We start from the raw sequence: 18,565 nt of genomic DNA, 5'->3' as shown, positions 1-18,565 counted from the left end.
AAGAGCGGCTGAGATAAGGATGGAGAGGGAGGGAAGAGCCACGTAAGTCATATCTGAAACGCAATTTGCTCAGAATGAGAACTATCTTCTGAAGGACTAAATCAATGCAGTTCTAAGAACACAAAGGGTAGGGGCGCCTGGGTGGCTCAGTGGGTTAAGCCGCTGCCTTCGGCTCGGGTCATGATCTCAGGGTCCTGGAATCGAGTCCCGCATCGGGCTCTCTGCTCAGCAGGGAGCCTGCTTCCTCCTCTCTCTCTGCCTGCCTCTCTGCCTACTTGTGATCTCTGTCTAATAAATAAATAAATAAATCTAAAAAAAAAAAAAAAAAGAACACAAAGGGTAGCAGATACATGGAAGCAGATTTCAAAATAAAAGAGAATGTCCTAATGTCCAAAAATTACATAAATAAGTCATCTTGAAAACTCTTTATGACTCAAGTGTTCAAGCAAAACTCCATGTTGCTCTGCTTGCAACACTGTACAGAGGACCAAGAAGTCCCTTCCAACTCCATGAAGGCAGTAAGAGAAGAAAAAACATTACTTACCAGTTCTACACCTATTACTCCTGCACCAATGACAACCATCTTCTCTGGAACTTTTTTTAAAGATAAAGCACCTGTAGATGACACTATTGTATCTTCGTCAATCTATAATAAAATATATACAATGGAAAAACCTATTGAGTTATAAACTGACCCCACCAAAAATGCTAAGACATTTATTTGTTTTGAGGTATCTATGACTTCTATCCATACACTCAATTTTATCAAATCCCATTAAACTGCTCACTTAAAATTTCATCATTTGGTATTTCAAAACAAAACGGTCAGTTTTAAACTTTGTAATGAATTCAAATCCATCTAATTGAAGTGTTTTCTGGTAAAAATCACTGCAGAATAAAGACAATCAACTTCCCAAAGCTGAACGACTGTCAATGTATACTACTTCAGTTAGAAATTTCTCCAAGTTCATAAATAGCATGAATAGTTTATAAATGTCTTTCTGAAGGGAGGTTGTACCACATACCGTGATTCCAGGAAAAGGTGTAACCTCCGAACCTGTAGCAATAAGAATGTTCTTTGTATCAATAACTTGAGTGCTGCCATCGGCTTTCGTAGCGGTGACCTGATTTTTGCCAGTTATCTTTCCATATCCATTTACGTGGACAACCTTTATAAAATGTTTATAGATTTACAAAGTTTAAAATGATTTTCATGATTTAAAAAACGTGACTAATAGGAAAAAAGTACTCTATTAAGTAACACATTCAATACAAAATGCTTCCTCACTTAGTAAGGCTACACATGGAGCAGCAAAAATTTGTTCTATATACCAGAGAAATCTATTTCAGGTTAGTATACAATTTTAAATTAAATAAATACCCCCAGCAAAAAACCCTCCAAAAGACAAAAAAAATCAACAGCCAAGTTCTAACAGAACTGCTCTATCAGATTAATGCTTAATGTATATGTAAAATAAAGCAGACATCTGCATGTTAAACCACTGACCTTATTCTGTTTGAATAAGTGGGCAATTCCACCAGTTAAAGCTTTTACTGCTGTACTCTTCTGCTCCATCATCTTCTCCAAATTCAAGCGAACTTCAGACACTGTAGTTTGTTAAACAAATCTTTAGTCCTTAGCTAAATTCTTGAAGCAATACGGTATTTTTCACTAATCACAGAAAACTTCAGCCTAATGTTTACAGGACTGGATAAAAGGCAGTATTAAAACTTCTAAGTATAGTAACTAACATAATAGTCGTAGCTTACAAAAAGACTAAGAGCAACATCTCTCAATAAATAGAACCTCTCAAACACTGCAGAAAGTACACCTTTGGGAAAAATTCAGTCCAAAATAAACATTATATCCCACTGTGGCAAAATATTCTAACAACTTATGATGACAGGTCTAGATGAGATTTCAATAGAAACAGCAAAGTAAAGTATCACCTGAAATAATACGTAAAAAGAAACAATAATATCATGAAACAAAAACTAAAAAACACTCAACTGAAAACTTTAAATATAAAAACTTAATATAAAAGAGTTTAATAAACTGGATTTAATCACTCACTTAACTTAGAATTCTGAAGCAAGTGTGTAAGAAGATAAAGCTGCTCTACTCAACACAACTTCAGAAGAGGGATAGCTCAGCAATCAGCACATGCAACCAACACAAATCGCAGAGATGAGGAAACAGACTCTGAGAGCCTGGACTGACCTGAGCCAAAGGGCTACAACAAGAAGCTCTGCCTACCTTGCGGGTCCTCTTGACTAACCCTGTCTCCTCTTTCTTCCTTCTTTCCAAAAAGTAGGCTTTGACTCTACCTTTCATCTACTTCGATCTATTTGCTTTAGTGTGTACGTATCCCCTTCATACCCAATGGATAGCCAACTACAGCCCATTTCTTTCAGAAACCTACTGCTACAAACAAATGAAGGAAAAATAATTACCTATCCCCATCTCCTGACATGTTTAAGCGCTCCCTAAAACCCCAACCTTTCTGGATATATCTGTCAACAATTGGTAAGAAAGGATGAAATAAAAACAGCCCAAAAAGAATGGCAAGAGACAAGCCATACAAAATTAAAATGGAATGTCCTCCTTTTACACTGTGCTACACCCCCACCCCTCCTTTGTTCTTCCCACTACCAACAACTTGGGTAGACCAACCTACCTGCCTTCCTTCTCTGCCCGCCAACTCCCCACCCCGAGATCTCCAGGTTTCAGGGAAATTAAAACTGACTTCACAAACACACACACACACACACACAGCCGACTTCACACCAAAGTTTTCAGAGGAACAGAAGATGTCATAGTAAAAATCTGGACTTAAGCCCTCTTAAGTAAATCTCTCTACATTTTTAAAGGTCTTCTTTTACTCTTTCCTCAACAAAACATATGTTACACATTCATTAGATATACATAAAGCTGTAGCCAAAAGAGTCAAGTCAAATATGGCTGGTAAATTGCTGAATATGAAAGGTATACTTACTTTCAATTCCCCTAGATGCAAAATCTTTTCCATGGGCCATATGATAATAATGAGAGTTATTTAATAAAGCCTAAATAGATAAAATGATCAAATGTTGATAATAAGACTATATACAATCAAAAAGCACTTAAGAAATGACATTCTCTTCATGGAATAATACAAGGACTATGACAACTCAGTTTCTGTTCTTACATTATTAACATAAGCCCAATAATAAAGACGTAAAAAAACGTTAAACAAGCAGGAATGAAAAACAAAACATCTCCACTTCCTTTAAAATCAAAGGAATAAGTACACTCTTCAGGGCAGCAGGTGAAAAAGGCAGTCATGTCTACATATATAAAACCCCTAAGGGAAGAATTTACTACCTACTATCTGTTTCACTGGTAAAGGAAAGCTGAAGAGAAAAAAATGGAGCACCACAGCCTGTCTGAATGGAAAGGCTGGGTATTTGAAGACAGAGAAGCAATTTCAGGAATGTATGGCAGACTGGTGACAGCACTGTTTAAGCTTTACCAAGGAAAACATGTTTTTTATGATCAACCAGGGTTGCTTAATTTCTAATAACTATTATCCTAATGTTCTAGTCCTAATACATCCTTCTAATCAGTGGCTAATGAAAAACACCTCTGCACTGTACGAAACACATGCTCACCTTAGAAGGAATACAACCAACATTCAAGCACGTTCCCCCAAGCGTCTCATTTTTCTCAACGCAGACTGTCTACAACCAAAGAAAACATTATTTGACTACTTACAACCTGCAGTGGCTCAGTTCATAAAATTCCCACGCATCTGTCTTAATTCTTCTACAGAACAAGTTACTGACGCTGTTTGTGAGGATAAAATAGACTCCTTTAAAATATATCATTTCAGAAATAATGCTAAATGCAGGCTCACCTGCATTATACTCAGAGACATTTTTGCCTAACATTATCAAACACATGCCCTTAGTCCTATTACCGTAGCTTCCAAAGCAGAATTAGAAGCCAAATGTACAAAGTATCGGGGGGAGGCGGGAAAAATGGACCTCACAATCTCATGAGAGCACTGCAACTGAGTAACATTCCTCATTCATCTCAGGCCTATATTTAATTTATAGAATAAACAAAAATTTACCATTACTCTTTATGTGCAAAGTATTCTGTAAATATGATCGACTCTTTTCCAATAAAAATGTATCAACACCTTGTTTAGTCTAAACCTTACCTTGAAGCCCAACTGGGCAGCTTTGATAGCAGCGACATATCCTCCAGGACCAGAACCTATCACTGTCACATCAGCATCAACTATAATAAAAGCAAATTGATATAAACAGTTAATTGCTTAATACTGACCAAAAACAGTGCATTAAAAAAAAAAAAAACACACATGCTATTTTAAACCTCCAAGAAAGTACAAAATAACCAACATTTTCTTCACAGTACTATTTCACTCCTAGGCACCTGACGTTCTGTGACGTATCTGAAAATGGCACAGATTTTTAAACTTCATTTTCTATTTGTTCATTATGACATATGGAATACAACTCAGTTCTTTTTTTTAGAATTTATTTATTTGAGGGGCGCCTGGATGGCTCAGTGGCTTAAGGCCTCTGCCTTCAGCTCGGATGGTGGTCCCAGGGTCTGGGATTGAGCCTTACGTCGGGCTCTCTGCTCAGCAGGGAGCCTGCTTTCTCGCTCTCTCTCTCTCTGCCTGCCTCTCTGCCTACTTGTGATCTCTTGTCTGTCAAATAAATAAATAAAATCTTTAAAAAAAAAAAAGAATTTATTTATTTGAAAGAGTGTGCACACATGCATGCGAGTGGAGGGAGGGGGAGAAGGAGAGACAATCTCCAGCAGACTCTCTGCTGAGAGCACAGCTGACACAGGGACTGATCCCACAACCATGACCTGAGCCGAAACCAAAAGTCGGGCCCTCAACAGACTAAGCCACCCCGGCACCCCACATCTGAGTTCTACATCCACCGAATCCACTGACCTTCCTAAATTCCACACTGTTCTACTTAAAAAGAATAAGACAGGTTTTTAGTGACACTGAAAGACATTATCTGTGTGAGGGAAAGGGCTTTGTTTTGTGTGTGTGTATGTGTGTGTTTAAAGATTTTATTTGTGATAGAGAGAGGACAAGCCGGGGGAGCAGGAGAGGGAGAAGCAGGCTTCCCCACTGAGCAAAGAGCCCAATGTGGGACTAGATCCCAGGACCCTAAAATCATGACCTGAGCTGAAGGCAGACACTTGACCAAGGAAAAGGGCCTTGGAATCTGACATAACTTGGCTTCGAATCTCAGCTCTGCCATTTATTAGTTGTGTGACCAAGGGACTTAATTTTCCTGTCATAAAGGAACAATAACATTGCCTTAACTGATTTATTTAATGTTAGGATTAAATAAGACAATTATTTGCATAATGCCTTAGTAGTGCTAACTTTAAGACTGAGTACACCCACTTCAGGTACTTCTGAGAAAGAGAAAAACCAGCTTCCCTGTACTGGATGGCAAACATGTTTTGAACTTCATTTGAACGCTAATAAATTTTGTATAGTTTAATAGTTCATTAAATGAACTATTCTGGACATTTGCCATATAAAAATACAAAAAATTTTTTTTAAAGATTTTATTTATTTATTTGACAGAGAGAGAGATCCCACATAGGCAGAGAGACAGAGAGAGGGAAGCAGGCTCCCTACTGAGCAGAGAGCCTGATGTGGGGCTCGATCCCAGGACCCTGAGATCATGACCCGAGCCAAAGGCAGAGGCTTAACACACTGAGCCCCTAGGCGCCCCATAAAAATACAAAATTAAAAAAAAAAACCAACTTGGTATCAGCAACCTTAGGAATGTAGTAATTATAACACTTGGAAAAGTCTAATTATTCCCACTGTTCTCGAACCAACTTCAAATAAAGCTACAATCACTTATAAGACTTGGGAGAGAGCCTTCCTTCTCCCCACCCTCCCAAACTATCCTTACAACCCCAAGCACTTAGCAGTATATAACACGTTTTCACATCTATTACCCTTTTTGATTCTCAGAACTTCCTAGGAGGAGAAAAGCCTTATAACTGACATTTCACAGATAAAAAACGCTAGGTTCAGAGATGTCATTTAACTTGCCCAAGGTCACCTAGCAAGTGGGTCAGAGAGAAAATTAAGCTTTTTGTCTTGCAGTGATCATTCCGTTATTCAACAGGATTCTATTCTCAAATTTAAACTAACATAAGCGAAAACCCTGAGAGCACTAATCAAGTTTATAATTACTAGCTATCCGATCTGAGAATAGTTTAACCTGCTTTACCTTCGGCAGCCCTATGTACACAAAACAAAGACCACAAAAAAACCTCCTTCATAGGATCGTAATACAGAATAAAACAGCATATATACATAACTTAGCATAGTATGTGGAACATACATAATAAGTATTTGCTATATGGTAGCTATATTCTGAACTATGAAGATGCCAAATTTTAACTTCTGGTCACCCCCTCTCCAACAAAACACCACTCCCCCAAGCATGGGAGTACTAGTATCATCAAAAAACCTTTGCTGGCCTGAAAAGAATCACAGAACCTCAGCGATGGAAGATAACTAAGAAGTTATCGAACTGACAAAATCTAAGAATCCTTCCAACTGAATAAATAAAAGGACTGATTCTTCTTGGTTATATCGGATGATAATTAGGATTACTCAGTACATGAAAAAAAATAGACAGTCCGTCCAATACATGAGAAAACTACTGCTTCCATTTTCACTGATTCATTTGTGGTCTTTGGCTATACTGCTTGGTTCCCTGATTCATGTTCAGAATTAAGTACATAAGAAAACGTATATCTATTTTCAAATTTTGAACAAAATGATGGCCTAAACAGCATCCCTTAATTTGGGTTCTAATTTTTAATGCACAGTAATGAAACACAAGCTAGAAAAACAGGATTTTTTTGTTGAATTTTTAACATCTTTTCTGATTAAAATATGTAAATTTAAATTTACACTTAAATTTAAATACAGAAAAGCCCAAAAAAGTTGAGTTTCATTTCCCAATGTAATCTTAGATTTTTTTTTCTTAAGTTTACAAAATACAAGAAATTCAGAACTAGTCACCTCTCACTGAAGATACTGTATGCACCATTCCATCAGAATACCACTAATGTGCTATGGAGCGCACACACACACACACACACACACACACAAAAGAAGGGGAAATGTAAAGTCTTTATCTACAGATGGGTCAGTGGAGAATATAGGAGGGTGTGATTCTGTGACAAACATTCAAAAGCAAGCCAATATTTAGGGGATATCTTCAATATACTTGGAAATGTATCAAAAAAGGTGGACTGATAGGTAAATGAAAGAACAGATCTGTGATAATTTAAGTACAGTAAAATGTTAGTGGAAGAATCTGAGTGTTCACTGAAAAATTCTTACAACTTGTCTAAAATGTTTGCAATTTTTCACAATAAAATGTTAGAAAAACCAACCAGTTGGCTCTCACTTGTACCAAAAGCTGCATGCAAGTAAAGTTTACAACACAATATTCTGACGCACCATACCCTTGTCAAAAAGCATTTGTTGGTTTGGTTTTCACATACAGTTTTAAAAATCAGGATATAGACCAATTGTTCAGTGAAACAGATCAAGGAGTATCTGATGAAAAGTTTTACAAAATTAGCATTAGCCTTTCAGAATGGAAAAGAAAAACTGAACAGGATATACAAATTGGTATCATGAGAGAAAGATGACTAAGTTAGAAATATGGCAGAAGATAGCTGGATAGCAATTCGTATTTTAGGAGGCAGTGAACTAACTGGAGAAAGCTATCAGGTCCATACTTTAAAAAATAATGGGGTACAGTCAGGGGTGACTAACTTCAACAGACATAGCAGTTAATGCCATGAAATGAACTGAAGGAGAAAAAGCAGGATAAAGTATTCTACTAATGTTACTTACAGTATCATTGTGAGGAAAATAAGCACACCATGTTATCAAGGCTACCACTGAAGTCAATGTGTCAAGTTACAAATCAATCACAGTCATCAACCAGTTGCAAGATGTATACTGACAAGTCATTCTGAGACAGTAACTACCATATGGATAATACCCTGTACCAGGCAGTGAGCTAAATGTTTCCTGTTGTCTTATTTAAGCCTCCTTATGTCTCCATGACACAATTATTATACCTCTATTTCACAGGGAGAAAATAAGGCTAAGAGTAACTAAATAACCCGCATTAGGCTGCCCAACTAGTAATGTCATCACCCAAAACCACTCAGCTTCTAAAATTCTGAATTCTAATACTCTGCTTTCTGATGATAACTCTACAACCTCCCCTAACACATTAAGAAGGAGAAATATACTTAAAGACAAAAAGGATATAAAGTTTTTAAAAAAAAAAAGAAAAACTGGAGTTCAAATATGGGCTTCTACCTCTTCCTAAATCCTTGGGAAATAATTTAATCTCTCTGACTTTGATGTAACATAGGAATAAGTGACAGTAATACCTATATCCCACCGTTGTGAGGTCAGACATAATGTCTGTCAAGACCCTGGGAGGAGGGCAGGTGCACATGAAGACACTCAATACATGTTTCTTCCCTTCCCAGATCCACCTCCCAATCTCACAGCCTCCAATCTCACTCTCACCCTATACACTGCTACCCCATTGTTATCTTTCACTAAAATCTGACTCAGATACTACTCTCTCCTCCTTCATTGGTTTCCTTTTCTTTCTCAGTCAACAAACATTTATTGAACACTAGCAACTGTGCCAGGTGCTAAGAAAGGTTTCCCCCTCTCTTGGATAAAATCCAAGCTCCTAAATGCAGCATCCAAACCTCTTCCTTAGTCTCATCGCCCACCACACTCTGCTCATGCACCAATACTACTCAGTTTAAGCTTCAGCAACAATGAATTACTGTTAGCTCACACCTACAGAATTACACTGGTCTACCTATGTACATTCTGTTCCATCTACCTAGAAATAAATGCTGACAGCATGCATTTCACATTAGACACTACTCTAAGGTCCAGGGATATCTATAAAAAACACAGCCCTGATTCTTATAGTCTAATGAGAGAGGAAGAAAAACCATTACAATAAAAACGCTAATCTGCAACCAGAATGACTTTAAAAACAAACCACTATCATGCCTCTACTTAAACCATTCCAATGGCTTCCAACTGCCCTTAAAAGAGAGTTAGGGTCTTTCATTATCTGCAGAGATCATCAACCCATCTTCAACAAACATTAGGCACACTGGCCCTTTCCAAGCTCCTCAAAGACACTAAGCTCCTTCTCACATTGAAATACTCCCACATGCTGTTCCTTCTACCTGAACACCTCTTCCCAGACCCACTCCCACATCAACCTGTTTCAGATATCAACATCATTTCCTTAGGAGAGAACTCCGTGACCATTCACAATCCACATACAGATTTCATAGCTCCCTATGCTTAGCCTGTGGAGTCATTATCACAATTGCTTACTGGATGTTTGTCTTCCCCAAATGGACTATAAACTCTATAAAAGCTGCATCCTGTCTGACTCATTCACTGCTATATGCCAGCAACCAGCCCAATAACTAGCACATAGTGCATATTATATATTCTCTATTTGTTGAACTAATGAATGAATGAATGTAGCAAATGTGAGTGTCTTAAGGACTAGGAGTTCATTCCGGTCATGAAATGGAAGGTCCTATCAATAATACACATTACTCTTCAAATTTTGAGGAACTTCATTCATACAGATATTCAAACATCTTCCAGATTTTTTTTAAGACTATATTTATTTATTCGAGAGAGAGAGCATGAGCAAGAGTGCACAAGAAAGAACACAGTGTGTGCGGGGTGCAGGGGAAGCAGGCTCCCCGCTGAGCAAGAAGTCTGGTTCTGGACTCAATCCTGGACCCTGGGATCATGACATCAGACGAAGGCAGATGCTTAACCAACTAAGCCACTCAGGTGCCCCCTTCCAGAAGTTTTAACAGGACTGTATTATATATAATAAACTTGGAACTTCTCAAGCTGGTCTGATCAACCAGTACTCCCTGGAAGCGGACCAAACAGAACAGAGATTAAGATGGAGGTTCTAGAGTCGAGGAATCTTCCCAGTTATGTCACTTCCTAGCTGGGACCTCTCTTGACTCAGCACCTCCACATATAAAATGGGGAAAATAGCAGCACATTATCTTGTCAGATGGCAACAAGGATTAAAGACTGCCTGAGGCAGAGTAAGTGCTCAGGGAATCAGTTACTATTAGTGTAGCTGTTGCTGGGGATTTACTTCATACCAGACGCCACAATGGGTGATTCTGATAAAGCAACAACTAAACCAGACATGGTTCCATTTCTCATATTTATTCAATAAATATGTACTGAGTACCTACTGTACCACTCCAGGTGCTAAACAATCACAGTCCCTGCCCTAACAAAGTGTAAATCCTTGGGGGAAAGACAGCTGTTAAATAAACGCCAGTTTTGACTCTTGGTTTCAGTTAAGTGTCTGACTCTTGGTTTCGGCTCAGGTCATTATCTCAGGGTCATGAGCTCAAGCCCTGAATTCGGCTCCACACCGGAGCTCAGAGTCTGCTTGTCCTTCTCCTGCCCCCTGCTTGCACACATGTGCTTGCGTGCTGGCTCGCTCGCTCTCGATTCTCCAAAATAAATAAAATCTTTAAAATAATAAATAAATGCCTCAGATAAATACAAACATGAACACACAATGCGTGTTACTTCACACAACCAAAGACTTCACACTGTATTAACGTGAGTACTAAGGGATTTAAAATTTATTCAATGTCAAGGAATCACTACACAATTTTGATTCACAAGTACTCGGTTACCCTCATTCCATGAAAATCTAAGATCCTGCTCAAAGACTACCAAATAGAAGGCACTGAATAAATCGCTGTTGATTAACTCCAAAAGTGAAGAATTAGCCACAATGTCTTTAATTACCTGCTCTGGAAACAAAAATCTAACATTTCTCCTGTTGCTTGAGTTAAGAAAAAGTACTATTCCCATTTAACAAAGACAACTGATATATGCCACGTATACCCCAATAAAACTGTAAGGAAAAAAAAGGAACAAACAGAATAACGGTGGGGAGGCTTGATGGCTCCGTCACTTAGGCCTGGAGACTCTTGGTTTCAACTCAGGTCACGATCTCACAGTCATGGGATCCACCCCATGTTGGGCTCTACACTCAGTGCAGAGTCTGCTTCAGATTCTCACTCCCCCTTCCTCCCACTCGATCACTCACTCTCAAATAAATAAATAAAATATTTTTTAAAAATTCCTTTGTAAACAAATAGGATATTGTTTAAAAATTATTTTTTTACTTTAAATTATTTTTTAAAAATATTTTTAAAAAACACCATTTTTTTAAAAAGGTATAATGGGGTCCAACCGTTTCCCCCACCAACAAATTAGTACTTTTTAAAGGATTTCTTGCCCTTTCTAAAGCTAGGTAAATCATTCACTGTTGATCACTGGTGACAGGAATCCTCCCACTACTCTTTTTTCCAGAAATAAAATATCTCAGATCATGCTAGTCTGGCAGCAGTTAAGGTACAGGATAAAATTATTTCCAAGAATGCAGGGACATTAATGGTTATACTTCCCCCCAACTAATGGGTTCTACAAAAAAGTTTTAATGCAACTTTATTTATATGGGTGATTCAGGTAAATGTCAAAACAGATAACTTCAAATAACTAATATGCAGTGGTACTGGGAGGCCAAAATGCCTTACTACAAGCCCATTAACTTTCTGTTTTAAAAAACAAAATATATGTCCTTTATAGAAACTTCAAAAATACTAAAAAAAAAAGAAAGAAAGAAAAAAAGAAAAAGAAAATACCCATATTCCCCATATCCCATAGTTTCCTTTCAGGGTGTATCCTTCCAGTCTTTAAAATAACGTTTTTGACAAAGCCCATCAGAATTTTCAATTGGGATGTCAAAAAGTCATCTCACCATTCTAACAGTGTCAAACCACCGACACACTTACTCTTACACAGTTGTCAGAATTTCAACTTTTTTTTAAATGTAAACATTAGAAATAACTCCCCTGCTCAAAATCCTTCAGTGGTTTTTCCTTTACACTGGGAGTAAAATCCAAACTCCTTCACCCTGCTTACCTCTCTGCTGTCACATCCTATGGGTTTCCGCTCCAGCCACACCAGCCTTCCTGCAATGACTTAAACCTCACAATCTAATTCTCACCTCAGATTCTTCTCACTGCTGTTTCCCTCTCCTAAAATAACCTCACTCCCTCTCTTCACTCAGATGTCATCTCCTTAGAAAAGCCCTGACATCCTATCTAAAACACTCACTTTTACTCCCAGTTACCTGCTTTTATTTTCAATCTCTAACCAAAATATTTACCTGTTACCTGAGTATTGTTTGTTTTTTCCAAAAAAGCAGGGCTTTGCCTAGTTCACTACCTAGACACACTAGGTGCTCAATAAACATTTAAGTGAATAAACACATGAACAAGTGAATTCTATGACAGATTACTTATTAGCTGTTCTAACATTCACTTACTTTTACATTTAAACACAATGGAACTATGAATTAATCTGAGGAAAAACCGTTTTACTAAATACTTACTTGGTTGATCTGCATAAGTTCTCAGAGGCACTGCAGAAACTCCCTGTAAGCCATGAGATATCCGACTAAAATGGCCTCTCTGGAAAAAAGGAAAAAAAAAGCTGTATTATGTAGAATATGAATTCAAAACAGAACTCCTGAAGGTCAATGAAAATGTAAGGACTTGGGAGCAAATATGTCAAGCACTTATTATTTATGTATCTTCCATTGCTACACAGAGGTTACGTATCAATTTCTCTCTCTTTTTTTAAGATTTTACTTATTTCTTTGTCAGAGAGAGAGAGAAAGGGAGCACAAACAGGGAGAGCAGCAGGCAGAGGGAAAAGCAGGCTCCCCGCCAAGCAAGGAGCCCAATGGGGAACTCAAGCCCAGGACCCAGGTATCATGACCTGAGTTGAAGGCAGCCGCTTAACCAAATGAGTCACCCAGGCGTCCCAATTTCTCCTCTTTCATCACAACAATTACTTGAACTTTAGAACCCCAGTTCCCCATACTATCTTTTCATTATGAATATTCAATAAACCATCTCAGAGCAATACAGGCTAAAGCCCAACAAAAAAGTGTAATTCAGTGGTATTAGTGTTACTAAATTTTCAGAAAGCCTGGCTAATTTTTGGTGCCAGGGATTTTAATGTCACAATTAAGACTCTTAAAAGTTCTAGGGGCACCTGGGTGGTGGTTAAGTGTCTGCCTTCGGCTCAGGGTCCTGGGACAGAGCCCCATACGGGGCTCCCTGCTCACCCGGGAGCCTACTTCTCCCTCTGCCTCTTCCCCCACCCCCGGCTTGTGTGCACTCGCTCACTCTCTCTCTTTCAAATAAGTATCTTTTTTTAAAAAGGGCTCTTGAAGTTCTAACTTAATACTCAATAATCTTTACATTATAATCCTCTACTTGTAATTATTGTTTCCTAACTCCAACTACCTGACCCCATCTATAAAAATGCTCCTGAACAGTTAATTGGGAATAGAAAATTAGACAAGATCACTTGGAAAAATGCACTATTACTGACATTCAAGAGCTACTACAATTCCACAAAGTGTATCATAATCTCCACAACAATCTCTATGAATGTCCACTCTTTTCTATGAACAGTGAAACACAAAGAAACAATGCCAATAGCTCTTATGGGAGGCAGTGATGAAACCCTCACTCATGTAGCAATGTTCTCTCCTCCCAGGCAACGCGAAGCACCTGAGATCAGAACAGCAAACCAAAAAGGAGCAACGTCAGTCCTAACTTCTAGTCCCAGTTCTGCTGCTGCCCAGAAGTTGGATTACACTAACTCTCAGGAGCCCAGATTACTCATGCTGGGAACCAAAGAGACCGACTGCTATGCTACCGTTAAGGTGTCCACCAATGCAGTACCCAGCCACGATCTCACATGTACACAATCCGGCTGTATTCGGTACGTGGACGAAGAGGGAAAGCTGTCCTAACGGTAAGCAGCCGCGACTAAAAATGCAAGCCTCTAGGAGAGAAGGCACTGAACACTAGCTGGAAGCTGCAAACAAGGAGGAGGCCTTTGAGGAATTCCCAGGGCCACCTGTCAGGGCTGACTTGCCTCTGGGTGTTTCAAGGAGTGGCCCCAAGGTTACCTGCCCAATGCCACGCAGGGGCTCGGATTAGGATTAGTCAAAGGTAGCGAGTATGAAGAGAGCAGACGCGTCAAGCGCGATTTCTACTTCCTCTGCCAAGGTAAAGCGGCCTGTGCATGACCCGCATGGCCCGGACGCGAGGCTTGCGGGCGGACTGCTGGCCGTCACACAGCGGGCAGGGCGGCTTCACCGCACCGGTCCCCGCTCTGACCGCCGCCGGGCCAGAGCCTGCTCAGGGGCGGGGCCCGGGTGGTCCCGGCCACTCCGCCCGCCTCTCTCGACCCCACCAATTAGGCCGCCTCCCGGACCCCTTCTGCGCCTCTGGCTTGGCGCAACCCCACTCGCTCGGCCCTCACCTTGGCCAAGGAGCAGTACACACGACTCCAGCTCTGCATCTTGCCTCTCAACTTTCCTTTCCGCCAGTGCTTCCCCGTCCGCTAAGCTCCTCGGCCGCCTCGCCAAGGTCTCCCCGCCCTGCGCATGCACAGGCGCAGCTTACGTCATGGGTCGGGAGCAGCGCGATTGGTCCGCGCCCTTGGGGCCCACGGGACTAGGCGTTCCTGTCCGGCGCGGAGTCGTGCGCTGTCGTAAGAAGCGTACTGCTTTCTGGCAGCGCGGCATTGCGGTACCATTTTGCCGGTGGTAGGGAAATGTGGGGAGTTGAAATGCGATCTTATACTTGGAGGACGAGATGAATCAACAAGACTGTCGTTTGCTTCATGCGCGCCGCAGAAAGTGAGGATTGAGAGGTTCTAGGTTTTGCTAAACTCAGGAATTTCAGCATTGTCCAGGCATCGCCTCCGCAGCAACCACATGAAGGAGCATTACAGTTAATTGGATGAGGCCCTGAGAGGTTCCTACCGCCGAGGTCGCGCAGAGGAAAGATGACTGCTTTATAAGCAACCTCTCCCCCCAAAGGAAACGCTGTGGAAGGGATGGGGCTGCAGCATCAGTTGTTGCATCACCAACATCCTACTCTAAACTAACTGGCAAAACAGAAAACACTCTCTTTTCTCTGTTCGAGCAAATTAAAATTCGGTGGGGTCGTGGATGAGATTTTAGGTTTCCGTGAGGAACCAAGAAAACATTGTCAAGACTGAGTATTGAGGTGTAAGGTCTGATTCTTGTTTTGTGATAGCTATATAGAATAAAACCTAATTGTGCATTTCTTGACGTTTATTGCCCAGGCACTGTGCTGGGCTCTGTGGATTTAGACACTAGTTAGAAATGACACATTACCTAGCTATGCTCAGTCCTAGGGGAGAAGGTAGGAATGGTGATTATTTAGTTTTTGTTATAGACGCTGCTAATAGTCACCCAAATTCCATTCTCCCTGTCCTTCCTTTTGAACGTAGCTTTTTAGCCATTTTAACCATTTTCATGGCTTTAGCACCTGCCTACATACACGGATAACTCCTAGATCCTTATCTCCAGTCTGTACTTTTCTCCAAATCTCTAATTCCATATTTTCTATTGTCTGCTGAACACGTCCAACTGGGTGATCCTGCCAGCACCTCAGTTTCAATTATCCAATATCTTATTTAAAAATGCTTGTTTTCCCACTTATATTTATGATTAATGATACCTCCAAAGAGCCAATGATCTATAGTAAAAAGTGTGCAGCCATTCTCAACTCCTGCCTTTAGTCCATTATCTAATGGGTCACTGTTTTAGTTGACTACCCCTAGAGGGAGGCCCAGAGATAAGCATTTGAGTGCAGCGAGTTTGTTTGAGAGATGATCCAAGCAAGCATCCATAGGAGATGAAAAAGGGACGGTAACATTTAGATATGTTAATGAGTAGATCACCACTGTGAACAATTGTGCTCAGACTCACCGGAGACCTCTGGGGGATAGCATAGTACATACTTCAGAGTTGTCCTACTCAAAATACATCCATCAACTTCTATCAGTCATTAGCTGAGGACTTCTCCCAGGGATTTCAATTCCCTGGCACTTCTGGCTTGTCCGAGATAGGGGCTAAGTGAGCACCAGCAGCCAGAGAAGTCTCTCAGGCAGAGTCTCTGGCACTCGCAATAAGAAGGCCAAGCGTTTATTGCGCATGTCACACGGTAAAGAATTTTGTGCAGGACACTGAAATGCCAGAGATGCCAGAACAATCCTTTTGAGGTTTTCAATAGTTACTGGAAACACAAGTCTTAAGACTGAGAAACTTTGGGCATAGATTTGAAAGTTTCCTGGCGTGTGGACAGTGATTGACACTTTTAGGGATAGATGCATTCTCAAAGGATAACACTTTAAACAGATCTTCTAAGGAGAGTGAGAAAGAGCTGTCATAGAGATTGTACACTGAATACAGTGCTTGGCATGAAGCAAGTCCCACGTACTATTTGTTAACGTACTTTTATTTGCCTTATATACTGCCACTCTCCTCCAAACTGCCTCAGACAAAGGCAGAACTGGTGATGACTACGCAGTGGGATTTAAGGGATCCTTTTCTGGCTCTTCCCTTAAAATATTTCTACACCACCCAACCACTATCCTAATTCCTGGCCTGAAGGCTTCCCATTAAGAGATGCATTCCTATTGTTCCTATTCCAAACGTTCTCTATTAAAATAAGCAATCAGTTGCTGGCTACAATTCTCCCCTTAGGGAAAAGAGAGTAAGGGAATCAACATCTGTTGAGCAGATGTTCTAAAACCCTGCGCTAGAGGCTTTCCATCATTTCTCCACTTAATTCTCACCCCAGCCCTGTGAACTGGTTTATCAGTGGATCTTCTGAACGGTTGCAAAAGAAATCAGATCCTCAAGTGAGTGGAGGGATTATTCTGGAACCCTTCCCTGCTGGCCAGTCCTGGGATGGGGGCAGGGAGGGATAGCGCAGTCAGTGACAAGTGATCATCAGGTGAAGGGCACAGACAGAAAGAAAAGGGGAGCCCAAATCGGTGAGAAGTCAAAGACTTCCACCTGACATTCATAGTGTGAGTCGTAACCACCGCAATAAGAAGCACTCTAATAACCATCTGAATTGTCCACAGGCTTTCTTTATCCAATCACTTCTTCACTGACCCAATAATCACTGAGGGTCCCCTGTGGGCTGAGTGCTGTATTAAAACCTGGGGAAGCAGCCCAGAACAAAAACCAGACCCAGGGACGCCTGGGTGGCTCAGTTGGTTAAGCAGCTGCCTTCGGCTCAGGTCATGATCCCAGCGTCCTGGGATCGAGTCCCACATCGGGCTCCTTGCTTGGCAGGGAGCCTGCTTCTCCCTCTGCCTCTGCCTGCCTCTTTGTCTGCCTGTGCTCGCTCGCTCTCTCTCCCTCTGTCTCTGGCAAATAGATAAAAATCTTTAAAAAAAAAAAAAAAAAAACAGACCCAGTCCTTGCCCTCTTGTAGTTTACATTCTAATGCGGATATAGCATATAAAACAGAGATGTCTATTTGTGAGAAGTGCTACGGTGATCTAAGAGGGGAGTTGAGCTAGTTGGACTTGGACACAGAAGTCACCCCTAATAAAGTGACTGATGCTTGAAATGAGAACAGTGAGAAGTGTTTTCTGGCAGTAAGCCTTACCATCATGCTCATTTGACAGATGGGAAAGAATGTTGTGAGGGGAACTGGACTGACAATTAGGGAACCCAAGTTCTAGATGTAATTGCTCTTCACTTTCTGTGCAATTCAGTGTAAGTCATCTCTTGGGACCTTTGTTTCCCAAACTTTAAAATGGGGGCTACAAGATCTTTCTAGCTGTAAAGATGTTCCACTGAGCTGCTAAGAGTTGGCTTGTAGAGAACCACGTTTAACAGTCACAGTAGCTCTTGGTAGTGGAAGTTTCTTATTTGGGGGCTGTTGTTTATTGGAATCCCCTTTCTATGTTTGAGGGATCGCCATTGTGTGAGACCAGACTCCACTAGGAAGCCAAAATGGCCGCCCCTGTCTCTCCTGGGTGCCCCCAGCCAGAACAGGCACAGAACCTCAGCCAATCCAATGAGTCCAAAGGCATGGAGCAATGACACTGGCAATTTGGGATTCGTCCTGCTGGTGGCTGCAGTGACTCCAATGTCAGTGGAGCTGGTGACAATGACGGGGTCCTATTCAGACCCTTCCAGTGGAAAATCTCATCTGGAGCTGTCTAACTCCCTGCCCTCTTCTCAAAACTACATTGGGTCTGTGGCTCTCAGCCTACCAATAAATTCCTTTTGGCAAAAAATGAACCAGAGATTATTTCTGAGATTACTTGCAACCCAGAATCATGACTGGTACACGACCATGTTTTGAAAAACTGCCGTGTGCCAGATGCTTTAAATGAACTAGTTTAGAAAAAAAAAAAAAATCTCATAACACTGCAAGACAGGTATTGTTAACCTTAGTTTTTAGGGAAGGTAACAGAAACTCAGAGCATTTATA

General features: G+C 40.7%; 1 protein-coding gene across 1 annotated transcript in view; it reads right to left on the bottom strand.

The window, feature by feature from the left end:
• Nucleotides 1-14,687, bottom strand: part of DLD (dihydrolipoamide dehydrogenase) — a 29,742-nt gene extending 15,055 nt beyond the window's left edge. Inside the window, exons 1-8 of the mRNA XM_059397048.1 lie at nucleotides 14,556-14,687; nucleotides 12,604-12,682; nucleotides 4,206-4,285; nucleotides 3,652-3,720; nucleotides 2,997-3,066; nucleotides 1,508-1,608; nucleotides 1,026-1,169; nucleotides 545-646 (exon numbers count right to left, since the gene is read on the bottom strand). Of these exons, the coding sequence (XP_059253031.1) occupies nucleotides 545-646; nucleotides 1,026-1,169; nucleotides 1,508-1,608; nucleotides 2,997-3,066; nucleotides 3,652-3,720; nucleotides 4,206-4,285; nucleotides 12,604-12,682; nucleotides 14,556-14,594 (684 nt within the window). The 5' untranslated portion in view covers nucleotides 14,595-14,687. The remainder of the gene's footprint in view (nucleotides 1-544; nucleotides 647-1,025; nucleotides 1,170-1,507; nucleotides 1,609-2,996; nucleotides 3,067-3,651; nucleotides 3,721-4,205; nucleotides 4,286-12,603; nucleotides 12,683-14,555) is intronic.
• Nucleotides 14,688-18,565: the final 3,878 nt, after the last annotated feature.

This window comes from Mustela nigripes, chromosome 4, assembly GCF_022355385.1.
Source record: "Mustela nigripes isolate SB6536 chromosome 4, MUSNIG.SB6536, whole genome shotgun sequence".
Taxonomy (NCBI): Eukaryota; Metazoa; Chordata; class Mammalia; order Carnivora; family Mustelidae; genus Mustela; species Mustela nigripes.
The sequence above is the reverse complement of the archived record's forward strand: the minus strand, read 5'-3'. Positions and strand labels throughout refer to the sequence as shown.